This window comes from Dicentrarchus labrax, unplaced genomic scaffold, assembly GCF_905237075.1.
Source record: "Dicentrarchus labrax unplaced genomic scaffold, dlabrax2021, whole genome shotgun sequence".
Lineage (NCBI taxonomy): Eukaryota > Metazoa > Chordata > Actinopteri > Moronidae > Dicentrarchus > Dicentrarchus labrax.
In genome coordinates, this window is record NW_026136702.1 from 3,708,408 (window position 1) to 3,733,203 (window position 24,796).

The following is a 24,796-nucleotide window of genomic DNA, read 5'->3' on the forward strand; positions in this document are numbered from 1 at the left end:
TGCACTGTACACTTTTTGTTTAGGAAGATATTCCTGTTGGAATAAAAAGTATGAGTGAACGAGTGTTGCATGAGGTTTATTGTCAAAATCCATGAACAGGAAGTCTCCATGCCAGCATATGCAACAGTTTGGTCTTTATATACACCGGCAGCTCCAGACCTCGTTACTATATTTACATATTATTGGAGGTTAAAAAGATTTTTTTCTGTTAACATACAAAGTTTGGTCTGCAGCAACACTGCTGGCAAAAGGAAGACAGAACGGGAGTAATGATAGACATTGAAATTATTGTACGTACAAACTACATTAGTCCTATTAGTCCATGAAGGGAAAATATATCCAAACGTTATCTGCAAATGGTAAAAAAGTTGAACGACGACGAGCTATTTCTGGCATATGAAAAGCATCTTTATTACAAACTTTTTTTTAAGGTATCAAAAGAAAAACAAAAGCCGTCTCATTGGTCTCTCTCTGTGATCACGGCTCGTTGCCGTTGACACACTTGTGCTGCTCCATCCGGCTCCTCCGCAGCATGTCGATGTGTTTGGCTCTCAGCCAGCTGTCTCTGGACAGAGAGGTCTGTCCCAGGCTCAGAGACAGCAACCTGCCAACACACACAGTCAGCTCACAAATACTCAGATAACATTGTTGTTGCTTAACGTATCTGTTAAATTATTGTTAACACTTAATGCCTTTTAAAGAGCGGATAAATGCCAAGTAAAGTAGCTTATATAAACTTAATCTACGCCCACCTCGCAACGACGAGCATCCTGTGGAGGTCCTCAGCAGACACGCTCTGGGGGTCGTCCTTCCTCATATCTACAAAGTCATCCTCAACTGACTGGGGACATCAGAAGGACGAGCAGTTACAGACAGTGAACAGACACCCACAGGCCGGCTGAGTACATGAAGGAACATCTAACCTGCATCCAACCTCCACATGTGATTAAAAAGGGTTATTTCCCGCTTTGTTATTCATTCGTGTGCAACTCCACTCACCTTTGTCATTTCATCGGAGATATTGTAGTCCAGCAGCCGAGCCACGCTCAGGTAGATTCTGAACTTGTTGAGCTGTGACGACGTCTGCGTATGCATGTGGATGCTGCTGAGGTACTCCTCCATGTTGGCTGGGGTGACCTGAGACTGTAGGTGTATCTGACAGTCCGACTGTGGGGTCACAGAGAGAGAGAGAGAGAGAGAGAGAGAGCAACATTGACACAGTGCCAGGGATGACCTTTGTACATATAAACGCTATATGAATAAAGTTTTTTCCACAGGTGTTGCTATGCAGAAGTAGGCCCTGCCTTGTGTGCGTGCGCACGCCTAGTTTGGCATATTCTCAAAACTTCCTAGCACGCCAGACAGGAGCAAAGCCTTGGCGAGCCGAGCGTGAAGCATCTGATGAGCTCCAGCTGCTCAACAGACGAGAGTTGGGCAATGTAAACGCAGACGTCTACTGCTGACTTCTAATCAACCCTGGGAGTTGTTTACAGCGTGATGCCCTTCACCGCAGGACTAATAGATGGCCGAGCCTGACGCCTCTCCCAGGATTGTTCCTGTGGCACACAGCTGACGCCATGGCAACCCGTTAGACCAACACACAGGAATAGCACACAGCACATTCCTCGGGCTGTTCGCAACAGAGCGAGAGACCCGGGCTAAAGCTGCTGGCTGGAAGGGTTGCTGCGGCCGACCAATGACAGCCCGACGCCGGCCTCCACCGTCAGTAGGCTCAGTCTCATGAGAGGCTGAAGGAAACCTAACCCCTCCCTGCACATGACGGGGGTTGGGGGGTGCACGCCTCATCTCTCTTTGTCCTCACCGGCAGCAGCGAGCGGCCCTCTGACACGATGAGCACGTTAATATTGCAGGGGAATTCCATCTGGTGGTAGTTAAAGTCATAATCAACCTTCTGCCACGTGATCAGGTTCCCGAGGGCCGTGACGTTACGCACACCTACACAACAAAAACACACAAACACACACACACAGATCCAACCTAGTTAGTGTTAGCTCAGTCAAATCATACTAACAGTGTCTACAGGCTGCGGGGGGGGGCATTAACTGCTGAGTTTATCCTCTCAGTGTCGACCCCTCGTGGTTTCTAGACGCCTCACCTGTTGTGTCCAGTTGTCCCTGCTCCAGCTGGATCTCATCCAGGAAGAGGGAAGTGTGTCTTGCCAGCTGCAGGACTCCACTCGCTAGCCGATTAGCCACATAGTCCTTCTTAGGCACCAACCGCATCTGGTTCATGTTCTGCAGGCTCATTCCCAGATAGTACGACTGTGGAGGGGGAAAAAACCCTTTAATTTCAAGCAGAAACAAACAAACAAACAAACAAACAAACAGAGCAGTGCTGGAAGTTGCTTGGAGTTCACTCACAGAAGGCACGAGCTGCTGGATGATCTGGTAGAGGCGTTCGGTGTACGAGGCGGTAGGGCAGCCGCTCAGGTTCAAGGTGAACTTGCCGAGTGGAAGAACGTCCCGTCTGCTGTACCTGCAACACAATCAGCCGCAGTGTGAAATTTAAAAAAAAAAAAAAAAGCTCTTTTTGGCTTCAGCATTAAAAGCAAAAGACAGGAACTGAAGTTAACGTACACGTTAGAAATGAGATGAAGAATGAGGTACTCGGCAGCCAGAGCATCTCCCAGGAGGATGTGAGTGAAGTACGTGAGCAGCTCGGCCCTGACGGAGGCCATCTCACTCAGGGTCGACGATAAAACTGAGGAAGGACAAAGAGTTAAAACAAGTCCCTATAGCTACTGCAGGGATGTGCGCTTTTTAAAGGCTTCACAGTGGAAAAACATTTGCTGCATTATTCCTCTTCTTAAAAGCTTTACAACACAAATTAACTTCGACATAATGGCCCCTTTTTTCTGCTTCCCACACAGCTGGAGGCCGACGTGATAATGTGACTGTAACGGAGGTTTATGTTCAAAATAGATGGACTACTTTAAGGTAAAGCATCAGGTGGCTCCATTAGCTAATACACTGCACCAGCACTTACATCTAATGTCTCTGCATTTCTATATGTAAAGAGATGAACTCAGATTGTGTACAAATTACTGCATTAGCATTATAGTACGTAAAACAAAAAGCTGTGAGAAGCTTTATAGTATATAATACAGCATTGTATGGATGCAACTTTTGTAGCAGGTGCTGGATTCATATTCGGCGTTGTGTTGAAGTTCATCAACAGAAACACTATTTTCTAAGGATTTGCTGCCTTTTATTGTCGCTCTATATTTAAAACTTTGCTTGGTTCATGTTCACAAAAGGAGAATATGATGTTTTGCAGAAGCGTCATTGATAATATTCGTCACATAGGCCTGTAATATTTTCTTTTCTATAACAAAAAGAGTTTTAACACACATTCATTTTCAATGACGCATTTAGACATTGATCTGTTCCCTGAGCTGACAACATCAGGATATTTAACTATTATTTACTCATGCAGTCTTCCTCTTGCGGGATGAAAACAAAAGTGCAACGGGTGTCAAAACAACCCGGCTTCAGGTCTTATTCAGCGGTGGGATATGCAAATCAGATGGATTGCGGCTCGGCTCATTTACATCTGTGTAAAATGTTGTTGGGCCTTTAGACAGTAACTGGCTCAGTAAGTATTCCCCTACATCTCTTCTGACAGTGTCAGGGGCTGGACACAAACATCAGCACTAATGGTGAGGGGAACAATCTTCTATTTAAAAACTAGGTTATGAATATTCATGATTACTGGCATTTACAGTCACACACACACACAAACACACACACACACACACACACACACACACACACACAAACACGCAGGAGGGGGAAAAGAAAAGTGAACTTTAGTCATCATGCAGCATTCATTCTCTACTATTTGTCCTTACAGGCACTGTTGTCCTCCAGCGTGGCGGAGGGCAGCAGGGGGTTGTTGTGCGACACTGGCCTGGCGTGGAGCATGTGGAGGCGAGGAACGAGCGAGGCCGGCGGGCAGTGCACCCTCTGCTCCTCTGCCGTCTCCATGGACTCCGTGGGGTCCATGATGGATGAGGAGGCGTCTCTGTGTGGACACGCCGAGAGTGAGCAACAAAAACAAAACGCACGCAGGTCGCCACCGGAGGGGAAACTCAACTCTACAATGTGTCTTACTTCTCGTCGGCCAGAGCGCTGAGAGCGGGACTGACGGAGAGGATCCCGTAGACCTCCAGCGTGTCGTTCAGTTTGAAGTTGTCCCAGTTCTCGTACACCTGCCAACAACACGCACCTTTTAGCTTCTGTTCTACACTCGGGGGGGGGGAAGTCTGCTGATAATGGAGCCATCATCCCTGAAATCACCTCTTTGAACACAATGTTTAATGTGAGATGAATCATCCACCAGGTGACGGTGTTAATCATCCAGGTTACAGCGAAATGAGGCGATAATGGAAAAGGTATCAAAACACACCTTGACGAGGCAGGAAGGGCCTTTTTCTCCCGGTAGAGGGAAGTTGAGGTCGAGATGAGAGGTAGATGCCGTCTGGCTGGAGGGAGCTTCTGTCTCTTGTCTCTTACAGTCACCGTTGCCGTGCTGTTCTGTGGGACTCTGAGGACCTGCAGCGACAGGGAGGACACCTGCATGTATTTGTACTGTCAGATGCCTACGCCGACTAAAGTTAGCAGACTCCTACATTTTGCGCTCTGAATCTGACCAACAGTGAACTGAACCTCAGCATCTGATTCTATAAGGAGCTTTAAGATTATACATAAAAGATTTTTCTCAAGCAAAACACTCATACCAGGATGCGGCTCCCGCTGCTTCTGCGGCTGCGTGTCCATGTCGTCCATCTCGTCGTCCTCCTCGTAGCTGCGCTTCTGTCTGGTCGGCGCATACGAGGTGGAAGGAACCACTCTCGCTTGGCTAGAGCCGGCGTAGCTGTGCGACAGAGTTAAGGAAAGAACTAAAAGGGAGCAGCATTCAGAAATACTTCAACACAAGCTGAACAACAAATGTCCCATCCATCAGGTAGATGTGACATAATGAGGATATCTCTTTCACCCAGGGATTTTCTCCAGGGATTGGCACGCAGTAGAACGTCTGTCTCTCTGCAGTCACAGTGTTTCTGGAGTTAAAATCCACCTGGAGATAAACACACACGTCGCTTTTAGGAAAGCTGAGGCTGAATTTGAGGTATTTATGGATCTCATGAGGGATTCAGGAGAGGCCCGACTTACCCCACACTCTGTCACATCTTTGTACTTCCCACATCGCAACACCTGAGGACAGTCGGACAGTAAAATGAGATTATAAAACAATCACATCTGTTATCAAATGCAAAAACATGCACTTATGCAAACAAAGCCGCACAGGAGAGGACAAAGGCGGCGCTTACTTTAGCCTTTGTGGCGGGATCAACAGTCTCGTACACTCCCATGTAGAACTCGGGGTCGAACATGTCTTGGATGAGGCAGCGAAACTTCACCAGGCTGTTGGGCTTCAGGTAGTGCAGAGGGACGTCGTTCAGAGACGGGACCTGCACCCAAATTTAAAAGTGGTTGGTCATTTTTAACAAGCGAGCGTGCCGAAGCGGGCGGTGATATTTACAGGCGTCGTGCTGAGCTGCGTTACCGAGGTAGGAGCGTCTTTCTCTTTCAGATGATCTTTAAAGAATTCAACCGCTTTCGCCTCCCATCCAGAGTTTGGGTCGCTCTGGGAAGCAGCTGAAAGATCAACGAGAGACGTTATTTCTCATTTAAAAGTAACAGAAACATAAATTGGTCGTTATAATAACTGTCCAGTGAGTAGATTACCCAATTAAAGACACAAATACTAAACAAAAACAAGCATTACATAACAAACAAACACTGTAAATACACAGATACATCATCTGAACCTGTATTTTTATTTTAACCTGTATGTTAAATTGTGTTTTTTGAGATTTTTCTTCCTACAAATGAGTCAAATTAGAAACACTGCTATTATAACTTACATTATAAGTAAGATAACTCATCATATTAGTGTTACAGAACATATCTGTGCATCCTCAAGCACTAAAACAGACATCACTGCTTGTTTTTATGTATGTTTTAATTAAAGATCAGCCAGGAAACTGTCATTTCTCGAGTTAAATTGGCCTTTTTGTGATTTTTCTTCACACATAATTGAGCCCAATTAGCAACATAAATAAACTACAATGTAAAAACACACATGTATAATAGTTGCTCACCTGCAACTCTTATAAAAACAAATACACATCAGTGTGACTTTTACAGCTTACTTTACTGTAGTTTTAATTAAAGATCAGCCAGGCTCTAATTAAATTAAATGGTGGATACTGAAAATAACTCACATCTTGACAAAGAAACAGTAAAGTGTCACAACTTCTGAAGCTGCTTTTATCTCCACCTGAACCATGTGAGTGTATTCAGAGAAGTTCAGTCGACTTTAAGGACCCGTGAATGTCTTTAACTGTGCAGTCAAACCCCGGCACTTCTTTTTTTTTTATCATAATTAAAACCTATTAAACAATAAATAATAAAACCTGGTTGTGAGTTTACAGGGAGGGAAACAAAGCACGGTGGTTAGCATCGGTGTGTGGCTACCAGGCTAGCTGTCAGGCAGCGAGGTTTCCGGTGTCTCTCTTACCGAACATCCCTTCAACGACACCGAGAGGGTTGTTGATCCAGTCCCGGGTGGAAGGCATCGTTGGCCCGCGACGAAACGACGGGGGAAACAAACAAAAACAATATAAAATATATCAAAAGTAAAAAAAAAAAAAAAGAGAAAAAAACCACTGTTTTGTTAACTTTCGCGCACGCGGGGGTTGAGAGGAGCGAGGGCGGGAAAATCGCGTCACCGGCGGAGGAGCGTTTGTTTCGAGGCACCGGGGCCAACCGGAGCGCGGAGCTTAACGCCGGTTGCGCTACTTTCTGTAGTTTAGTGGTTGATGGGTGGGGTTTTTTTTATTTGAGGTTGTAGTTCTGGTGGAAAGAAACGCTTTTGAGTTTTTATGTAAAGTTTATTTTAATTAAAAATAGCGTTTTCTTTTTTTTTTTAATGTAAGCTCTTCTTCTTCTTTGGGTTTAATGGCGGTTGGAATATGAGCTTACAGGTGCACCAGCGCCACCTGCTGGCTGGAGTGTACAGCGGTCGATTACAGGAACAGAAAATAACTAAATTATCTTTATTTTTATTATTTAATCATTTATTAAAACTTTATTTAAAGGATTTCTTGTTTTCCCTCATCTCATGCTGATATTAACTTCCTCCTTTCTTGATTATATTTGCTGTAATCTGTTAATTCATGCTGGTTTTTCTTTCTTTTTGGGGTCTTTATTAATAACAAATAAGGTACAATGACAAACTCCTTCCTCTTTCCAACATGGATTACATCTCCTACTGTAATATTGATCTTAGTCGACGAGAATAAAATAATAATAAATACAAACAACAACCAGAACAATGTTCCTGCTCTGTAATCCACCAACACCTACATGTTTCTACTCTAAAGAGTCTTCCTTTATTTACTTTACTTAATTGTACTTGTCACTTTAATGCCGTTTAATTGATTGTTTTTGTAATTGTAATCAATTACAGTTACAGGGGAAAAAAACACCTGATCAGATTACAGTTACATTTAGTAAAAATAGGGATTATTTAGCAGGATTACAATTAAAATACATCATCTTTTCTTTAAAAACACACTGAGCAGAGGCCACATTTTAAAGATTACATTACACTTGCACCAATACTTCTTATTGATCTTTAGCTTTTTCTCTTTTTTTTTAATATGCACATTTGGTGTTCAGGTAATCCAAAATGAACAGAAAGTAATCAAGTTACTTTAATATTGTGATACTTTTTTACAACAGGTAATTAGTATCAGATTACATTTTAAAACCCAACCATGATCAGAAATTACACATCTATTATTATAGTTTAACCTCCTACTCTACTTAAAGGTACTTTTATGCAGATTGTTATTTATTTTATTGATTGTTTTGCCAATTATATCTCTTATTAATAACTCATTTTAAATGTCAGTGACCGCATTCGGCCTGTAGGTGGCAGTAACGAGCAGCAACGGCAGTTGTCGCTACAACCAACGAACGGCGCTCAGATGACCTGCGCGGTTCTAGTAGATCTCTATACAATACGTGTCACGTCATCACGTACGTTACGCTGCTCCGGGTGTTTTGTAGATCTGTGAAACCCGCGCGGGGGAGGGGTAACTGTCTGTTAGCGTGTCCGTGTAGCTCTCCGACTCCGGTTAGTGGCTACGTGTAATTCTAGGGCGAAAAATGGCAGATAGGAAAAACAACAACAACGTTTCCAACACCGGAGCGAATCTGCTGTTCAGCGGAGCCCCGGAGTTCAACTTCAATCTGCCCTTCATGCCCGTGAGTCAGGCCACCGGACCGGCGGTGCTGTCAGGAGGTGAGACCCGACCAAACGTTCAGTTAGCTGTGTGCTTAGCATGCTGAGCTATCTGCTGTCAGCTGTTGTTTTAATGTTTGAATGTTTTAATGTTTGAATGTTTGAATGTTTTAATGTTTTAATGTGTAAACAAACAGAAAGCAGAGAGGAAACAGAGCTGGCTGTCTGTTTACCTGTGTGTTGTTATAGGAGGAGGATGTGCAGATGTTTGGGAGTCAAAAGTCTTAAATTTCTTTTATTATTAACTATCTGACAAGTACAGGTTGTTCTTGTGTTGATATTCTGTTATAAATACATCAGTTAATCAATTAGTTGACAGAAGAGTGACAGAAAATGAATCAGTCAATTAATTGTGTAAATCAAGTTGGTTTCAGTTTCTCTGTTTTATATCTCTTTAAATTGAATATTTTTGGGATTTAGACTTTTAATCAGGTAAAATAAGATAAATGAAGACGTCACATTGGTTCATTTTATAGATTAAACCATTAAAAGTATCCTACTGTTATATGGCCACTTCCCCTATTGTGTTTTTGTGTCAAGGAAATAAATAATACAATAAGATAAACATCCTTTTTGCAGCTCAGTTTATTTATCTTCTCATCCAAGATTTGACCATAAGTATAAGACGTGTTTATATCTCCAATATCCGAGTTGGAAATAGCCAAAACAACATTTATCCAGAGCAGAATTGGTGAGATAGAGCAGATAAACGTCAGTCAGCAAGTCGAATATCGGCCGATATATCGGTGCATCCCCACCAGAGTCACAAATAAACGTGTTCTCTGTTCACATCTTAAAGTTTTACTCTGTTTTAACTCATTAGATGATTCCACTGATGTTGGAGAAGAAGACAGCTTCCTCGGTCAGGTCTCTGGGAATGGACCCGCCCCCTCCACATTCAACTACTTCTCCAGCCCCGTAACCAGCAGTGACCCGTTCGCATCCATCGGCCAGTCGCCTAACCCACCGCCGGCTCTGTCTGCGGCCCCGACAACAACGGGCCCGGTGTCTGTCCCCAGCGGCGTCAGCATGGCTCCGCCGCCTCATCCGGGCTCGCACATGAACCCTGGTCCTCCAGCGTTCGGCAGCGCAGTTTACCAGAGCCCTATGGGACGTCACACGCCTCCCCCCACCACAATGACCCCGCCACCTCCCCAGATGCAGCCGCAGAGTCACAACCCGTACCGGCACACCCCGACCAGCAGCAGAGCCAGCCCTTATATTCCAGCGCCGGAGGTCCTGCCACCGACACACACACCTCAGCAGAACCCGTACTCTCTCGGCTCGCCGCCACAGACATTCCCGCTGTCAGGACCCTCGTTCACGAAGGTACATTTAAAGCAGATACTTGATTAACTCACTCACTTAATGAAGTGTTAAAAGCCTCAAATGCTTCATCATTAATGAGGAGGTATTTACAATCAAGGTTTTTTTTTTTCCTTCTCTTCAGCCTCCTCCCACACACATTCAAGCGCCTCCACCTTCAGCCACCACGGCTGGAGCCATAGTTCCCGCTGGTCCCATGATGCCATACAACTACAACGTCTATGAGCCCGTTCAGCCTCACTGGTTCTACTGCAAGCAAGTGGAGTCAAAGTGTGTGTGGCTCCCTTTCAGTATCATTGACTCCCTTCAGCTAGAGGAGACGTATAACTCAGGTACGATCACACACACATTCGTTTTTATCCTGAGAAATCAGAACTTTGATCTTCACTAATGTTTTTTTTTTTTGTTCTTCCAGTTCAACCAGACCCAGAAAATGTGATCGTACGTACAGACGGAGGGCGCTACGACGTGCAGCTCTACGACCGCGTTCGGACTGCGGTGTACTGGGAGGAGGATCCTACGGAGGTCCGGCGCTGCTCGTGGTTCTACAAAGGGGATACGGATAGTCGCTTTATTCCTTACTCGGAGGACTTTAGTGACAAGCTGGAGGTTTGTCTCACTCCTAAACATTTCCTCTTCCATTCATCCAGTTCTGCCTCGACTCTAATCTTTAATCACTTGTGTCTTTAACTACAGGCAGAATATAAGAAAGCCGTGTCCACCAACCAGTGGCACCGTCGGCTCGAGTTCCCATCAGGGGAGACCATTGTCATGCACAATCCAAAGGTAAACCCTCATGTGATTAGTGTTAAGAGGCGGGCTTGTGATGATTAATCCTATTAGTTTGATTTAACGCGTTCTGTTTGCCACTGCAGGTGATCGTCCAGTTTCAGCCCTCCTCTATTCCAGATGAGTGGGGCACAACTCAGGACGGGCAGACCAGGCCGAGAGTGGTGAAGAGAGGGATTGACGATGACCACGATGAAGTGCCCGATGGTACTCAAGTTAACTTAATCCCAGCGTGGGCACTTAGACTGTGGACCCACGGTGTAAACGGAAATAAACTTTAAGCTCATTGATCCGACCAGAAAGCTCAAATAGTTCCACAGTATTTTTAGAATACTATAAAGTGAGATGAGTCATTAATTTTAAAGAGACTTTAGAGGGAGTGCCAGCCATCAGGATCTGTTTTTATGAGGGGAAATAAAGTCCAGACCAGGTAGTAAATGTAATGCAGCTTAATTATAATTGAACAGTTCAGATTGTTAAGATGTAAACGATAATGTAGGCCGGTTGGGGTCGTCAAAACTTAAAAAATATACACACGTATTACATAAAACTTAAATGGAGTTTGTTATTTTTACAGGTTAGATTATTATTTGAGATCTAAACTTTAAAGACCTGAACAGAAGTTATATTCACAGCGTCTTCACTCTCTGGTAAAAAAACCTCGTCCTCTATTAGAAAAGTACGAAATTAAAGGTCCAGTGTTTAACATATAGAAGGATCTATGTGTTTTATTTAGTGTGTAATCACCTGAAAACAGGAATCGGTGTGTTTTTGTAACCTTAGAATAAGACTTCTTCATTACCTACAGACACCGGGGGTCCACCATGTTTCTACAGTAGCCCAAAAGGGACAAAACAAACATTTTGTGGCCACCGTAGTTTCTCTTTCATGCGACGGACTTGCAATCTACAACTACACCGCTAGATACCCCTAAACCCTCCACACTGGTCCTTTTAAAACAACCAAATAGCTAATGAAGAACAAACAAAACAGACAGTAGGTTGAATAAAACGTTTACTAAAATTATCAGGAAAACTCTGATGAAATATTCAAATAATCGGCTCAAAATTCATCCAAATCGCTCACAGCTTCACTCGTTGGTTTCATTATACAGTTTATCATTATTGTTTACTGTTATGCGTTGAATATAATATATAATAACATGTACACAACTCTTGACTGTGGCTCAGTGAGTAAAGTAAGATCCTCTGCTCCTTTTCCAGGTGAGCTCCCCAAGGTGGATCATCTCGTGTTCATGGTTCATGGAATCGGCCCCGTGTGCGACCTGAGGTTTAGGAGCATGGTCGAGTGTGGTGAGTATCCTACAGTCACGTCGTTCACCGGCGTTAGCCTACCCATCCAATCCACAGGCGATGAAATAAACCGCAGTAAATGTTTCTGCTCCCAGTGGACGACTTCCGCAACGTGTCACTGAAGCTGCTGCACAGTCACTTTAAGAATCCGATGGAGGAGCACGCCATCAGCAGGGTGGAGTTCCTCCCCGTCCAGTGGCACACAGCTCTACATGGAGATGCCACAGGGGTGGACAGGTGAGGGGAGGCAGCGTTTACACTGACTGTGGACACAGAAGGAAGTTTGCTGGAAATCTGTGGGACTGAGTTCAACATGTCGGTTTTCTGTCAACAAATTCTATGCAAAGACCAAAACCAACAATACATTTCTTTAGTGTCTCAATACTTTCTTCCCTGAACTCTCAGCGTACCCAAATGCATTTTATTGCTTTTAAACACACAAATGTTTAAAGGTGTAACATTTAGGAGGATCCTGGTATGTTTTCAATAGTCTGTAATCACCTGAAAACAAGAATCTTTGTGTTTTTGTTACCTTAGAATGAGCTGTTTATATTCCTTCCAGGTCAGGAGGCTGCCAAGTTGAACCACTATGTTTCTTTTTTTTAACACTTTATATATTCATTTTCTTCATGCAACATTAAAAACAATAATAACCGATAAAGAAGAAAGAAAAATCAAAAGTCAAAAGAAATAAAAAAAGAGATAAAACAAAGAAGTTAGCCATGTTTCTACTGTAGCCCAGGAAGGACAAACCAAACAGTCGATAGGGCCACCATGGTTTCCCCTTCATGCTTGTAAAGGGAGGGTGAAGCAAGGGAGTTGCAATCTGCAACTTCACCACTAGATGCCACTAAAATATAATTTATGTTTTAAAAAAAAGGCTCATTAATATTCTGAAACATTTGGTTGCTGTAGTTTTCTGTTAGGATTTGTTTTGTTTGTTACTCAGAAAAGAGGAAGTATTTATTGTTTTCAGATGCAGATTATTTGCTGGTCTTGTGACTCCAGCCAGGATGTGGTTTGATTCAAAATAAACTGTGTTTGTCTGTTTGTGTGTTTCTGTTCATAGTTTTTGAAGCTTTATGGTGCAGAGGAATAAGATCTATCAGGCTTTAGATACACAGACAATATATGTCAGAAGATTGTTGGTTTTGGTCTTTTCATGGGATTTATTAAAAATAAGAAAAATACAGAATATCATCACTTATCCTTTTAATACATTAATTATTAACTGAATGATTTCTTCTTTCTGTTTGTAGGAGGATAAAGAAGATTACCCTGCCCAGCACTGGACGTTTACGTCACTTTACAAATGAGACTTTGTTAGACGTGCTCTTCTACAACAGTCCCACTTACTGCCAGACCATAATGGACACAGTTGCCCAAGAGATTAACAGACTTTATGCCCTGTTCCTGAAGAGGAACCCGGACTACAGAGGAGGCATATCGGTGTCTGGACACAGTTTAGGTAATAAATAAACTGATTAGCTTCGACACCTCTGGCTTTGTTTTTCCTTCTGGGTGTTTATTGTGTCTCCTTCTCTGCTTGCAGGGTCTCTGATTCTCTTTGACCTGTTGTCAAATCAGAAGAACGGCTCTCCTGCACTCGCCACGTCGATCATACCCACTGCCAACGGAGACACCAAACAGGTCATACACCAGTTTATTTAATTAGTTGATCAGTTCATCGATTATCCTGATAATCAGGTTGAAAAACATCAGATTTTGTGTGTAATAATTCTTCATACATGTTTTCACTGATGTGCATGATGGATCATTTCAGAATAATTAATTATAATACATAATTGTAAATTCAGGTCACACAGGGGAATAATGCCGCGACCCCTCCGGCTGTGGAAGAGGAGCCCAAAGAAGACGGGGAGGAGTTTGAGGATCTTTCTGCTGTGCTGGAACATCTGGGCTTGTCTGAGTACAAGAGTACCTTTGATGAGGAGAGGATCGACATTGAATCTTTTGTAAGAATAAAAAATAATAAATAAAACGGGGGTTTGTAGTCTACAATATAAAAAATAAATACAATGGTTGAACACGGCCTTCAATGTTTTTCTTTACATATAATTTTAATGTTCGCTGCTTCACTTTGCTCCTTTCTCTTGTTCTTCCAGCTTATGTGCACAGTCGAGGACCTGAAAGAGATGGGAATCCCACTGGGTCCCAGGAAAAAGATTGTCAAGTTTGTTGAAGAAAGAGTGAAGAAGCAGGTACGTTAGTCTCTTGAGTATCTGTGAGGCTTTCAGCCCGGCGGTGGTGACTAACGCGCTCTGTTGTGTGCCTGTCTTTGTCTCGCAGGCTGCGCGTCGGGCAGCCCAGGAGAAGAAGGCAGAGGTCAGTCAGGTCGCGGCGCCTCCACCAGCTGCTGAAGCTCTTCCCGATCCCTCGGTGAAGACGCTCCCAGCGGGAAACACCGTCTCCTCCATCCACGTCGACTACAACTACTTTGAAGTTGGCACCGGACAGGTAAATGTGACCGAGGGAGAATGTTGGAGCTGATCCTGAATGACGTTGGATAATAACTTTGCTTCGTTCTGCAGGTGTCGGTGGTGTACCACGCTCTGGACTTTGAGCCGGTGAACTTCTTTGCCTTGGGCTCTCCGATCGGTATGTTCCTGACGGTGCGAGGACTGGAGAAGATCGAAGAGACGTACCAGCTGCCCACGTGCAAGGGATTCTTCAATATTTACCATCCGGTATGCAGCTCTTCCAGCCTGAAGGAATTACTGCTAATCAAGCTGCATATGTTTAAAAGTTATTTGTGAAAACAAAAACAAAAACAACAACTCAGTACAATATACAGAGTTCATCTGGTCCCCAGAGCACAGAGCTCAGTCAGTTACCTTCATACCAAACTGCACTTAATTCCTAGAGGATTCATCGTTTTCTCCCATTTTCTTACAAAAAGACCAATACGTTATCTAAACTTCTCTAAAGTGACAACATCAGTTATCAGAGATTATGGCCTTCATTCACACAGTTTAATTCTTAATTAGTTTGTTACATATTTAATGTTGTTAATAAACATATTAATCTCCCCTCAAAGGTCCAGTCATTGTGTAACATTAAGGAGAATCAGTTGATTCATAAATTGATTGTAATATTCATAGGTATGTTTTGGTGTATAATCACCTGAATAAAAGAAGTGTTGTCCTGCACACTGGACCTTTAACCCTGCTTGCCCACACTTGAGTTACTCTGTATGAAAACACAAACTTAAGCAGCTAAAACTAAAATCCAGATGTGATGAAAAGCAGTGAAGCTGAGTCACTTTATGCACTGATGGTTTCATCATTGTCTTTCAGTTGGACCCTGTGGCATACAGGATTGAGCCCATGATATTACCAGACCTGGACTTGAAGCCTGTTTTGATCCCACATCACAAAGGGAGGAAGAGGCTTCATCTCGGTACGACGCTCGATGAATATGTGCTCGACATTTCTGCTTTCATCAACATGTCTTCATAAGAGTCAGAACTGAGTTGTTGCCCTCAGCTCAAGCCTCTTCCCCTTATGGGTGGGGTGCCCTATTTTATGTGGTGGCAGAATACAAAGACTTTATTCTTACACTGAACTTGCTATGGTGTAATAAAACTGAACAGACTGAACAGTGATTTTTCTCCTCCTCCTAGTTTTGTTTTTCTTTTCTTGTTGTATAACTGGTCAAGTAAAATAATTTGTTTCTCTCTTCATATGTTGGGATGCCAGAAACGAGGCTGTAACGGATCTGTTTGTGTTTCAGAGCTGAAGGAGAGTCTCACCAGGATGGGCTCCGACCTGAAGCACGGCTTCATCAGCTCCCTGAAGAGCGCCTGGCAGACGCTCAACGAGTTCGCTCGCGCTCACACGGCGTCCGCCCAGCTTCAGGCCGAGCTGGCCATCGTAGCCAATCAGATCGAGGAGCAGGAGAAGCAGGCACGGGAGGGTGAGCTTCTCCGACTCTTCGATAGAGTCGTTTTCTGACTGCGTGAGATTTCTAACTGGATTCTGAATTTCTCACAGAGCATAAAATCGCAGAGAGCCCTGAGCCGCAGAAAGAAGAGGAGCCTCAGGTGAAGATCGGGATGCTGAACGGAGGGAATCGCATCGATTACGTCCTGCAGGAGAAGCCCATCGAGAGTTTCAACGAGTACTTGTTCGCCCTCCAGAGTCACCTCTGCTACTGGTACAAAGCTTCATTTCATTCAGGCTTTTTACCTAATTCACGTTAACGGCAGTTTAAAATTCTGTCTCTCCACCAGTTTGAAATTACAACAAAGATTAAAGGTCCCGTGTGAAACGTTTTAGGAGGATCTATCGGCAGAAACTGAATATAATATTCATAGATATGTTTTCATTAGTGTATAATCACCTGAATATAGTAATAGTTGTGTTTTTGTTACTATAGAATGAGTCGTTTTATCTACAGATGCCTTCCATGGAGGTCACCATGTTTCTATGGTAGCCCCCGGAAAGCCCGTTCTCATTTCCAGGTCGTCAAATAAAGACACGAGTGGTGTTCAGTTAGTTGCAATCTGCAGCTTCACCACTAGATGCCACTAATTCCTACACACTGGACCTTTAATAAATTAGAAAATTAATTGGCTGCTATTTTGATAAATAGAATTTGCTACGTTTCCACGTCTTACTTACAGTAATTAAACTAAATATCTTTAGGCCCCTGAAACTGAAGCTCCACTCTGAGTGAAGATGAAGTTAAAATCCTTTTATATTAACACTTGTTGTGTCGTTTTACAGGGAATCTGAAGACACTGCGCTGCTTCTTCTCAAAGAGATCTACAAGTCCATGGGGATCCATCCAGAACACATAGCACATTAATACAATGAAGTACCTGAGATGAAAATAAGCCTGAAACTTTCCCATTGGTTTTATTTCATGTCATTTCTCCTGGATTTTGATTATGCTTTCCCTCTTATTTTTTATTCATGTAGTTTATTGTATGCAGATGAATAATACAATTGTATTATGCCATTTGTCTTAAATTAAGAAACAAACAAATGAGCTTGTAGATTCAAAGACAGGTTTGATATTACATTTTTATAGTATAAATTATAGAACTGCTCAAGTTTACTGAAAATATGAACCATTAAATCAAACGCTAACAGCAGAAATGACGTAACAGCGGTTAATGCAGCCTTCTGTAAGTTTTATTTCATGGCCAAAATTTCAAAATAAAATCATTTCCTTGCACAGATTCTGTCTGAGCTGTTTCTGTACTGCTGAGAGGAAGACGTGTAACATTTCTCCTGCAGGGTGAGGAGACTTTTTAAGACTATCTACAAAAAGCTGTAATATCTGCAAAAGACGTTGATTAAAAATAATTACAGAACATGGTGAGATGCAAGAATAACCTGCTTTCATTGTGAGAAAAATAAAGCACTTCTCGCCTGCTCGCCGTAGAGTTTTGACAGCTGTTCTCATTAACGTTAACACCTCTGACCTCTGGGACTGATTCGACGTCCGCTCTCATTGTGAGATCTGTTGATACGCCTTCAAAACAATCTCTTCAAAACATTTCGTGTCACTTTAAGTATGTAGGCACGTACGACAAAGTATTCAACTCACACGTATGAAACAAAGAAATATTAGAAAAAGTATTTACACGAGAGGCTGTTAACATTCAATCTCAGTCCAGTATTAGGAATCATAGTGCTGTGAGTGAGCTCTCACCGGGCATAAAGGATACATGTTTTTGTCATTTTAATGATAATACTGGTCCACGTAGACCTGATATTATAGCGCTGCATGCTATAAGCACATCTTTGCTCCTGGCTCTAATCAACATGCTTCTCTGTTAGACTGATCAATCAGAAGCTGTCGTTAGCAAAAGGAAGATAAGTGACTGATTGTCACATTAACACACACACACACACACACAAAAAATCCCTTTTTTTTTTTTTTAAACCGCGTTGCCAGCCTGAAACAACCTACAAATAAAATACTAACAGAACAGTATGGCTCCAGACACAACTGCCACTATACTGGAAAGATTGTAAATTGCTTTGATCCTCAACTTGCAGCTGAGAATCAGTAGAAACTTGCTGGTTCTTGTAAGGGTCAACTTCTTATCTTTCCTTTTTTTTTTTTTTACCGGTAAATAAATAGTTTTACAGTTGGGCTGTCACTGATTTTTTATACTATAAAAACACTAAATGGTAACTGCTGGTTTGATCTTGTTTGAACGCGGAAATCATCTGAAACAGCTGAAATCTGCTGGCTGAGGTCACATTGAGCAGTGAAAGGTAGTGTAAGCAGCAGAGAGGAAGAAAGGAAGAGGATGGCTTAATGAGACGTTATGTTTCCCAGATACTAACAGCATGCTGACTGATTCCAGTACGTGAATTCAATGTAAACCTAAACCCAATAAATGTACGACTTGTTCTACATGTGTAGGTTTTCCTTCAGCAGGTTGGATTATAAATTTGATCGTGTGTTTGTGTTTGATACTGCTGTAGCTCTTCAGTAAGAGTTGTACCATGTTGTGAAGTTTCACATTGATCAATGTTTGTTTGTTTTTGTACATTCATTTGTCTACAGCTGTGCGGTGAAATGCAGAAGGATGCATGTAAACATGTCTTTGCTGCAGTGCGTTGACGATGGCAGCACCTCACAGTCTTGACGTTGAAAATGACGTCGGGTACGTGGAGGCTTCCTCAGTCCGCTGCTTTGCTCTGAGTCTTGAAGGCCTGCTTGCGTAGGTGAGCCTCGATCTCCTCGCGGAAGACCAACATGCCCAGGTGGGAGTGGGAGGCCTCGTTCATGGCTTTGGACTGGATGCACATGCGGTACTGCTCCGGCGTCAGCTCGTCCGCGCACTGCTTCTCGTGCCACAGGTGGAAAAGACTGGACACCGGCGTCCGGATCACTATCGTGTCGCTCCGAAGGTACTTCCTGTACAAGTGGACGTCTTCCACGCCCCAGCCTTTCACTTCAAGATCGAACCCACCTGGAGGAATAAAAATGAATTTGCAAGCTGTCAAAGTTGTTTATGATCTCATTAAATATTGATCGCAGGAGGTGATCAGTGCTTACCGATGTTTAGGAAGTCTGAGCGATACTGACACGTCATTCCGAAGCCAAAATCTCTCCAGAATCCAGCATCTTTTTTGTGAATCTATTGGAAAAGAGATTACCATAAACATATTGAACCGAAATTGAATTTAAATGTCATGTAAATACGTCTGTAAAGACCCCTTGTGTTCTCAAGTGTTCTCCTTATTGTTCACTGTGCAGAAGACATCTGCTCTCTGTGTGCACCTTAAATCTGAGTTCAAGATGTGCCGGTTTTAGAAGAATATTAAACAGGTAGTTGAACGTCTTTGTGGAAAATCCGATACAAATTAGGATTCCAAGCAGATGTTTTTTTGTCTTAAAACACGTCTGGAGGGGCTCTTTAGAGGACCGGTGTTTAGGATTTAGTGGCATCTAACAGTGAAGTTACAGACTGCAACTAACTGAACACCGCCTGCGTCTGTACTTGATGAATTGGGAATGAGAACAGGCTGTGAAGTGTGTAGGAGGAACTACAGTGACAGCAAAAAACGCAAAAGTCCTACAGCCAGTGGTTGGTTTGTCTGTTCTGGGCTACTGTAGAAACATGGTGGGGTCATAAAAACATCTCATTCTAAGTTAACAAAAACACAACAGTTCCTATTTTCAGGTGATTATACACTAATGAAAACATACCTATGAATATTATATTCCTTTTCTACCAGTAGAGCCTCCTGAATGTTACACACTTGACCTTTAAATAACAGATTTAAATCATCTTTCTACAAAAACACTTTAGAGATAAATGTGAACTCACCAGTTGGAGTTCAATGGGTGGAGCCAGCTCCAAATTTCCATAGACGATGGCAGGATTGTACAGACTGAACACCACTGGATAGAAGACTTTCTTATCTACAAAACAAAGTCAAGTGCATCTTAGTATATTTGTGACCTGTAAACAAAAACTTGAAATGAGTATTAATACGGTCAATCTGAGAGTTAACACACTTGGAGCGGTGTGGAGACGACAGGTGTTGAGGAACTCCAGAGTGAAATGAATGTCAACGTCACAAAAAAACATTAAGACGTCGCCTTTCTTCCAGGCGTGGGCGCCGATATCCAGACCCCGACCTCGTGAAAACTCCTCGTCCACCGGGATCAGAGTGTAATTGGAGAAGCTCTCCTCTCTGGGAAAAACAACCGAACGCAGGAGATTTAAATTCTCATGACACATTACTCACAAAACTAGCACAAGCATATCAAATCTCTCCCACACTCAAAAGGACAAACCTTGACATCTTTTCCAAAGATGACTTAACCTCCTGAAGGCCGTCCTGCCCAAAATAAACCACCGTGAGATGCACTCGTCTGTCCTGCTGTACGCACACCTCCCTAAAAACATCAGGAAATACACGAACACTATTGTATGAGTCTTATTGCACAACAATGATGAAAACAGTATCATGAAACGGAGCGTGCTGGGTCATGTCTCGTACACACAGCGACAGTTTCTGGTTCATTCTCACCTGAAGTTGTGCAAGAACTGTGAGAATGTCTCTACTCTGCCCGCCAGCGGCACTATGATGTTAATAATCAGTCCTGATGTTTCTACAGATGTGCTCCTGACTTTCATTAAGGGACCAAAAGGCCTGAAGAGCGTGACGTGGCGGAAGCTGCTGGAATCCTCTTTGGCAAAGAAGAGCTCGTAAAGTGACCCTTTGTCTCGCTCCGTCCTGTACAGACCTGAGAAATAAAAGAACATGAAAAACAAAGCGAGCTACAGCGACTCATTTGTCTGCCGTCTGGTTTCGTAGTTACCTTCAGAAAAGTGACCCTCTGTGTAGGTTTGCCTCTGCATCGGCATGTCTTCCTCCACGCCATCCTCCTCGTCGGGGTTGTTGATGATGTCCAGCGCGGCCTCGATGACCTCCACCAGCTCGTCCCTGCGGTCTTTGCGGACCGGTTTCTCCTCCGGGTGCCGTGTCAGCCCCATCTCCAGCTGGTACACCTTGGAGGAGGTGAAACTCTCGAAGGGCACCAGGGCGTACTCGCTGGGGAGGCGCGCCCCGGTGTTGACCTCAGCCTTGTCGATCTGAGAGTGCAGGTACTCCAGCAGATCCCCCGGCTCTTGGTCTTTAGTCTCGGCCAGACCCTGCACCCCGGGGAGCTCCTTCTTGTCCTGCAGCAGCTTTAGCTTCTCGCTCATTTCCTGCAGCTCCTGCTTGAGCTGGGCGATCTGGCGCTTGAGGCTGGCCGCACGGTTCAGGTGGCGCTCCTCCTGTTCCTGCAGCATCGCCTGGTAGTACTCCTTCCCGTAAGACTCCCCCGCCAGGCCGGGCAGGACGAGGCTGACGTCTGCAGGAGGGGTGCACTCCAGCAGGTACGCGAACAGCAGCAGCACCAGCAGCAGGAAGAGGCCCAGGAAGAGCCAGCGGACCCGGCCCTGGAGCGGCAACCCCCGCCTGGGCATCGCGCTCACATACAAGCTATAGCTGGCAAGTCTGCATTCCCTTAACCTCCCGATCACATTACTTACAACATGCGTCTGCACATCATCTTCAGAAGGACGTTTATGTCATTTTACTGTGAAGGTCTTGTTTCTTGGCTCCAACCTTCATACATTTGTCCCGTGTAACTCCATGTGATGATCACCTTTAAGATAATCACAGAAATCCAGAATAAGACAAAACACATTTTACTAAACAGACAAACATTTGTAAAGATTTGTATAAATATTCCATAAACAGCTCTGATTCAGATTAAAACATTAGGCAGCAGCACATAATCAGACAATAACACCTTGTATTACCATTCAAACAACCCACCTGCCTGCAACAATTTCATTCAGTCACTGAATAAAACATTTTCCTGTAACAACATCTTCAAAATGTGTCCCAACCTCCACGAGGATTTGACGTGTTAGAGGTTTTAATTTGAACCTGAACAAACAGGGAATTAGCTGCACCTGGAGAGCTAAGCACTCGGCAGCTAGCTCTCAGCTAAACCACAGCACAGAGGAAAACTGGTGGGCGAGATCCACAGAAAGCTGCTCGGGATCTAGTCTGGGCTGCACTGCTTCCTTTTCAAAATAAAAGCACTCCCGACACACTGAAGATGCCAAAAGGGAGCTACATGAGGATATATTACCAACCACAATATTTAAGATTTCCTTATTATCTCGCATACAAAACCAGCCACTTTTAAGTCTTTTATATATTTATATATGTTCCTAATGGTCAGTAAATCCTCAGTATCCAGCCTCGTGGAGCCTTCAAACACCTCATCTTATCCACCACACACCATACACAATTGTTTTCTTGAAGGTCACACAGTCAAACCACAGCACAGCAAATGAATGTGGCTTTTCTTCACATCGCCTTGCAGCTGTAAATCAGTTTCAGGCCGACTGTAATGAAAACCAGCAGGGGATCTGAGTCCAAACTGGCAGAGCTGGAAACCACCGCTCCAATGTGTCAGAAAAAAAACATTACAGTAATTCTCAAACTATTTTTTAATAGCTTTTTGACATCAAAAGAGCAGAAACAACGCTTCCTTTTTCTTGCTTAAAGTTCACAGCACTTGGTTTCCCTCTTGAAAATGAGAGTTTCATGTCTCAACGGACAGAAACCGAGCGGTTAACTTGTCAGAAAGGAAACATTAATAGTTAAAACACGACTTTTTACACATTTTCAACATCACAGCTAATGACATAAACATTTTTATGTGCATGTTTGTCCAAAAGTACGACGTAAACAGAGACTGTGTAAAGTTCAATGAGAGAAACAAAGCACAGCATCTATCAGGTCTGTAACCTGTGGACTAGTACTAATAATATGTCTTTACACACAAGGCAAATGAACAAATAAAGTCTTATCCAGAGTTTTGGGAAGGTGGTGAAAATAGATAGTGCTGCAGATAAATGTCTGAATGTCCTATAAAACAGAATTACACAAGACTTGTCTTTGTCTTAATGTGATTATTCATCAGCCCAGCAGTCGACCACTGTACTGAACTACTGAGGAGGATTTCTCATTCGTAATGTCAGTGACATTCAGCATTAAGCTCTGCGGCTTTTAAAGCTGCTCACTCAGCAAACAGCTCAGTCTGTGTGTAACACCCCCACATGTAAAGATAGATTCCCACGAAACTCCTCTGCTAGTAACTTTAACAGACAACGCGTTGCAGAATATGTCCTGAGGTAATATGTTTCTAGCTGCCAAGGACTTTAGACAAAGATAAATGCAACACAAGGCTGAAAGCTTCAGTACAAATGTCTCAGTGATATCATTGGTTTGCTATGAATACACGTCTGAACTGAGAGTCTTGGTGGCAGTAAACTTATACATATAAGCTGCGGTTTGGGGAAAACTGACGACATTAATTAGCAGCAAGAAACAACAACACATTTGATGGTTATGAGGCTGTATGCATGGAGATGTGAGTATTACGCTTCCAGCTCTTGATGCCTATTTAATAAACCCACTTTTTACTACAATTTACTCTCCAAACAGTCGAGTTTCAAACTAAATTCCCACCCAGGTTGATGTAGGCGATCTGAGTGAGGAGCTAAAACACTAAATACTTCCTGGACATAGATTATTTCCAGTATATTTGCTCATTTTAATCAATTTTCCAAGTGACTGGAAAACTAGTCTCTTAATTTCCAGCTTTCCCAGGATGCGTGGAAACCCTCATAAAGACTACTCATTCATACATCAACAGGGACTCATAAATTCCAGCTGATTTAGATAATTGTTATTATAGGGTAAAGTCTATTTAAGCAGACAAAAGTGGGTTGTGTTTACAATAAGATGTCCTGCCTGTAATCTCTCAACATATCATTAAAACAATGAGCTTGTTTCTCTTTTCTGGTTTGATTAGAACACTAAAAACTAGTTAATCTTGTATAAACTGAGTTTTAACTGAAGTTAAGTTGCATTAAAAAATCGTCTCACACATATTTTGTCGATTACAGTGCGCCCTTATTTTGAAAGATCGAACCGGATATTGACACGGTTCGGTAGCTAGCTTAGCGACGGACGGTGCTTCACTCCGCTTTCGGGTTAATTTATTTCTATTAAAGCGCCTGTTAAGTTGTTGTTACCGTGTAAAGCCAACTGCTCACCTAATTCCGCCTTTGTCCATTCCTTCCTGCGCGTACAGCCGTCGGGTTTGATGTAAATCCAGCAGCACAAACAGCCTCTGTTACAAAATGCCACGGAGCAAAGAGAAAAAGAAGAGAGGTGGTCGGAGTCTACTTCCGGCCACGGCTGACCAATGGGGGCCTCGCTAACCAGTGACGTAATCGAACACGCTGGAGCTCCTTGTTAATAATAATAATAATAATAATAATGATACATAAAACATTATTATTAATACAATAATAATAATAATAATAATAATAATAATAATACATAAAACATTATTATTAATACATAATAATAATAATAATAATACATAAAATCATTATTAATAATACAATAATAATAATAATAATAATAATAATAATAATAATAATAATACATAAAATCATTATTATTAATACTAATAATAATAATAATAATAATAATAATACATAAAATCATTATTATTAATACTAATAATAATAATAATAATAATAATAATAATAATAATAATAATAAATAATAATAATACATAAAATCATTATTATTAATACTAATAATAATAATACTAATAATAATAATAAACATAAAATCATTATTATTAATACTAATAATAATAATAATAATAATAAACATAAAATCATTATTATTAACACTAATAATAATAATAATAATAATAATAATAATAATAACAATAATAATAATAATGATAATAATAATAATAATAATAATAATACATAAAATCATTATTATTAACACTAATAATAATAATAATAATAATAATAATAATAATAATAATAAGATAATAACAATAATAATAATAATAATAATAATAATAATGATAAT

At 42.2% G+C, this 24,796-nt stretch overlaps 3 protein-coding genes across 6 annotated transcripts; 1 reads left to right on the top strand and 2 right to left on the bottom strand.

Annotated features, from left to right (window-relative positions):
• Window positions 1-60: 60 nt before the first annotated feature.
• Window positions 61-6,810, bottom strand: mcmbp (minichromosome maintenance complex binding protein). Of its 3 annotated transcripts, none has more exons than XM_051419626.1 (16): window positions 6,607-6,810; window positions 5,590-5,681; window positions 5,354-5,494; window positions 5,196-5,237; window positions 5,010-5,100; window positions 4,760-4,897; window positions 4,429-4,574; window positions 4,134-4,231; window positions 3,872-4,044; window positions 2,598-2,721; window positions 2,382-2,496; window positions 2,117-2,282; window positions 1,823-1,956; window positions 1,000-1,167; window positions 753-841; window positions 61-604 (listed from the first exon to the last, which is right to left on the bottom strand). In XM_051419626.1, the coding sequence occupies exons 1-16, from the start codon at window positions 6,662-6,664 to the stop codon at window positions 478-480; spliced, it is 1,902 nt and encodes a 633-aa protein (XP_051275586.1). In that variant the 5' UTR covers window positions 6,665-6,810; the 3' UTR covers window positions 61-477. The 3 variants fall into 3 exon arrangements, with proteins under 3 accessions (XP_051275586.1, XP_051275595.1, XP_051275604.1); XM_051419635.1 differs by lacking the exon at window positions 6,607-6,810 and adding an exon at window positions 6,564-6,582; XM_051419644.1 differs by lacking the exon at window positions 6,607-6,810 and adding an exon at window positions 6,311-6,329.
• A 1,377-nt stretch (window positions 6,811-8,187) lies between these two features.
• On the top strand, window positions 8,188-17,031 carry sec23ip (SEC23 interacting protein). Its single transcript, XM_051422275.1, has 18 exons — window positions 8,188-8,397; window positions 9,221-9,726; window positions 9,848-10,055; window positions 10,139-10,332; window positions 10,420-10,509; window positions 10,599-10,719; window positions 11,736-11,825; window positions 11,921-12,062; window positions 13,085-13,293; window positions 13,378-13,475; window positions 13,643-13,801; window positions 13,952-14,047; window positions 14,136-14,303; window positions 14,378-14,533; window positions 15,143-15,245; window positions 15,579-15,761; window positions 15,839-16,001; window positions 16,574-17,031. The coding sequence occupies exons 1-18, from the start codon at window positions 8,262-8,264 to the stop codon at window positions 16,653-16,655; spliced, it is 2,904 nt and encodes a 967-aa protein (XP_051278235.1). The 5' UTR covers window positions 8,188-8,261; the 3' UTR covers window positions 16,656-17,031.
• csgalnact2 (chondroitin sulfate N-acetylgalactosaminyltransferase 2) lies at window positions 16,963-24,091 on the bottom strand. 2 transcript variants are annotated; one of them, XM_051422298.1, is made up of 8 exons: window positions 23,953-24,091; window positions 20,646-21,479; window positions 20,354-20,570; window positions 20,118-20,219; window positions 19,836-20,014; window positions 19,645-19,739; window positions 18,870-18,951; window positions 16,963-18,783 (listed from the first exon to the last, which is right to left on the bottom strand). In XM_051422298.1, the coding sequence occupies exons 2-8, from the start codon at window positions 21,295-21,297 to the stop codon at window positions 18,491-18,493; spliced, it is 1,620 nt and encodes a 539-aa protein (XP_051278258.1). In that variant the 5' UTR covers window positions 21,298-21,479; window positions 23,953-24,091; the 3' UTR covers window positions 16,963-18,490. The 2 variants fall into 2 exon arrangements, with proteins under 2 accessions (XP_051278258.1, XP_051278248.1); XM_051422288.1 differs by lacking the exon at window positions 23,953-24,091 and adding an exon at window positions 21,653-21,839.
• Between the last annotated feature and the right edge of the window lie 705 nt (window positions 24,092-24,796).

What these genes read in the sequence shown, in the direction of transcription:
- mcmbp (XM_051419626.1), bottom strand. Translation starts at nt 6,664, where the DNA reads ATGCCTTCCACCCGGGACTGGATCAACAACCCTCTCGGTGTCGTTGAA. An exon ending in TGTCGTTGAAGGGATGTTCG is followed by an intron (nt 5,682 to 6,606) that starts GTAAGAGAGACA and finishes TTGATCTTTCAG; the next exon opens with CTGCTTCCCAGAGCGACCCA. An exon ending in AGCGCTCTGGCCGACGAGAA is followed by an intron (nt 4,045 to 4,133) that starts GTAAGACACATT and finishes GTGTCCACACAG; the next exon opens with AGACGCCTCCTCATCCATCA.
- sec23ip (XM_051422275.1), top strand. Translation starts at nt 8,262, where the DNA reads ATGGCAGATAGGAAAAACAACAACAACGTTTCCAACACCGGAGCGAAT. An exon ending in GGTGTCTGGACACAGTTTAG is followed by an intron (nt 13,294 to 13,377) that starts GTAATAAATAAA and finishes CTCTGCTTGCAG; the next exon opens with GGTCTCTGATTCTCTTTGAC. An exon ending in CAGAGTCACCTCTGCTACTG is followed by an intron (nt 16,002 to 16,573) that starts GTACAAAGCTTC and finishes GTCGTTTTACAG; the next exon opens with GGAATCTGAAGACACTGCGC.
- csgalnact2 (XM_051422298.1), bottom strand. Translation starts at nt 21,297, where the DNA reads ATGCCCAGGCGGGGGTTGCCGCTCCAGGGCCGGGTCCGCTGGCTCTTC. An exon ending in CACCCATTGAACTCCAACTG is followed by an intron (nt 18,952 to 19,644) that starts GTGAGTTCACAT and finishes CTTTTCCAATAG; the next exon opens with ATTCACAAAAAAGATGCTGG. An exon ending in CTCAGACTTCCTAAACATCG is followed by an intron (nt 18,784 to 18,869) that starts GTAAGCACTGAT and finishes TTATTCCTCCAG; the next exon opens with GTGGGTTCGATCTTGAAGTG.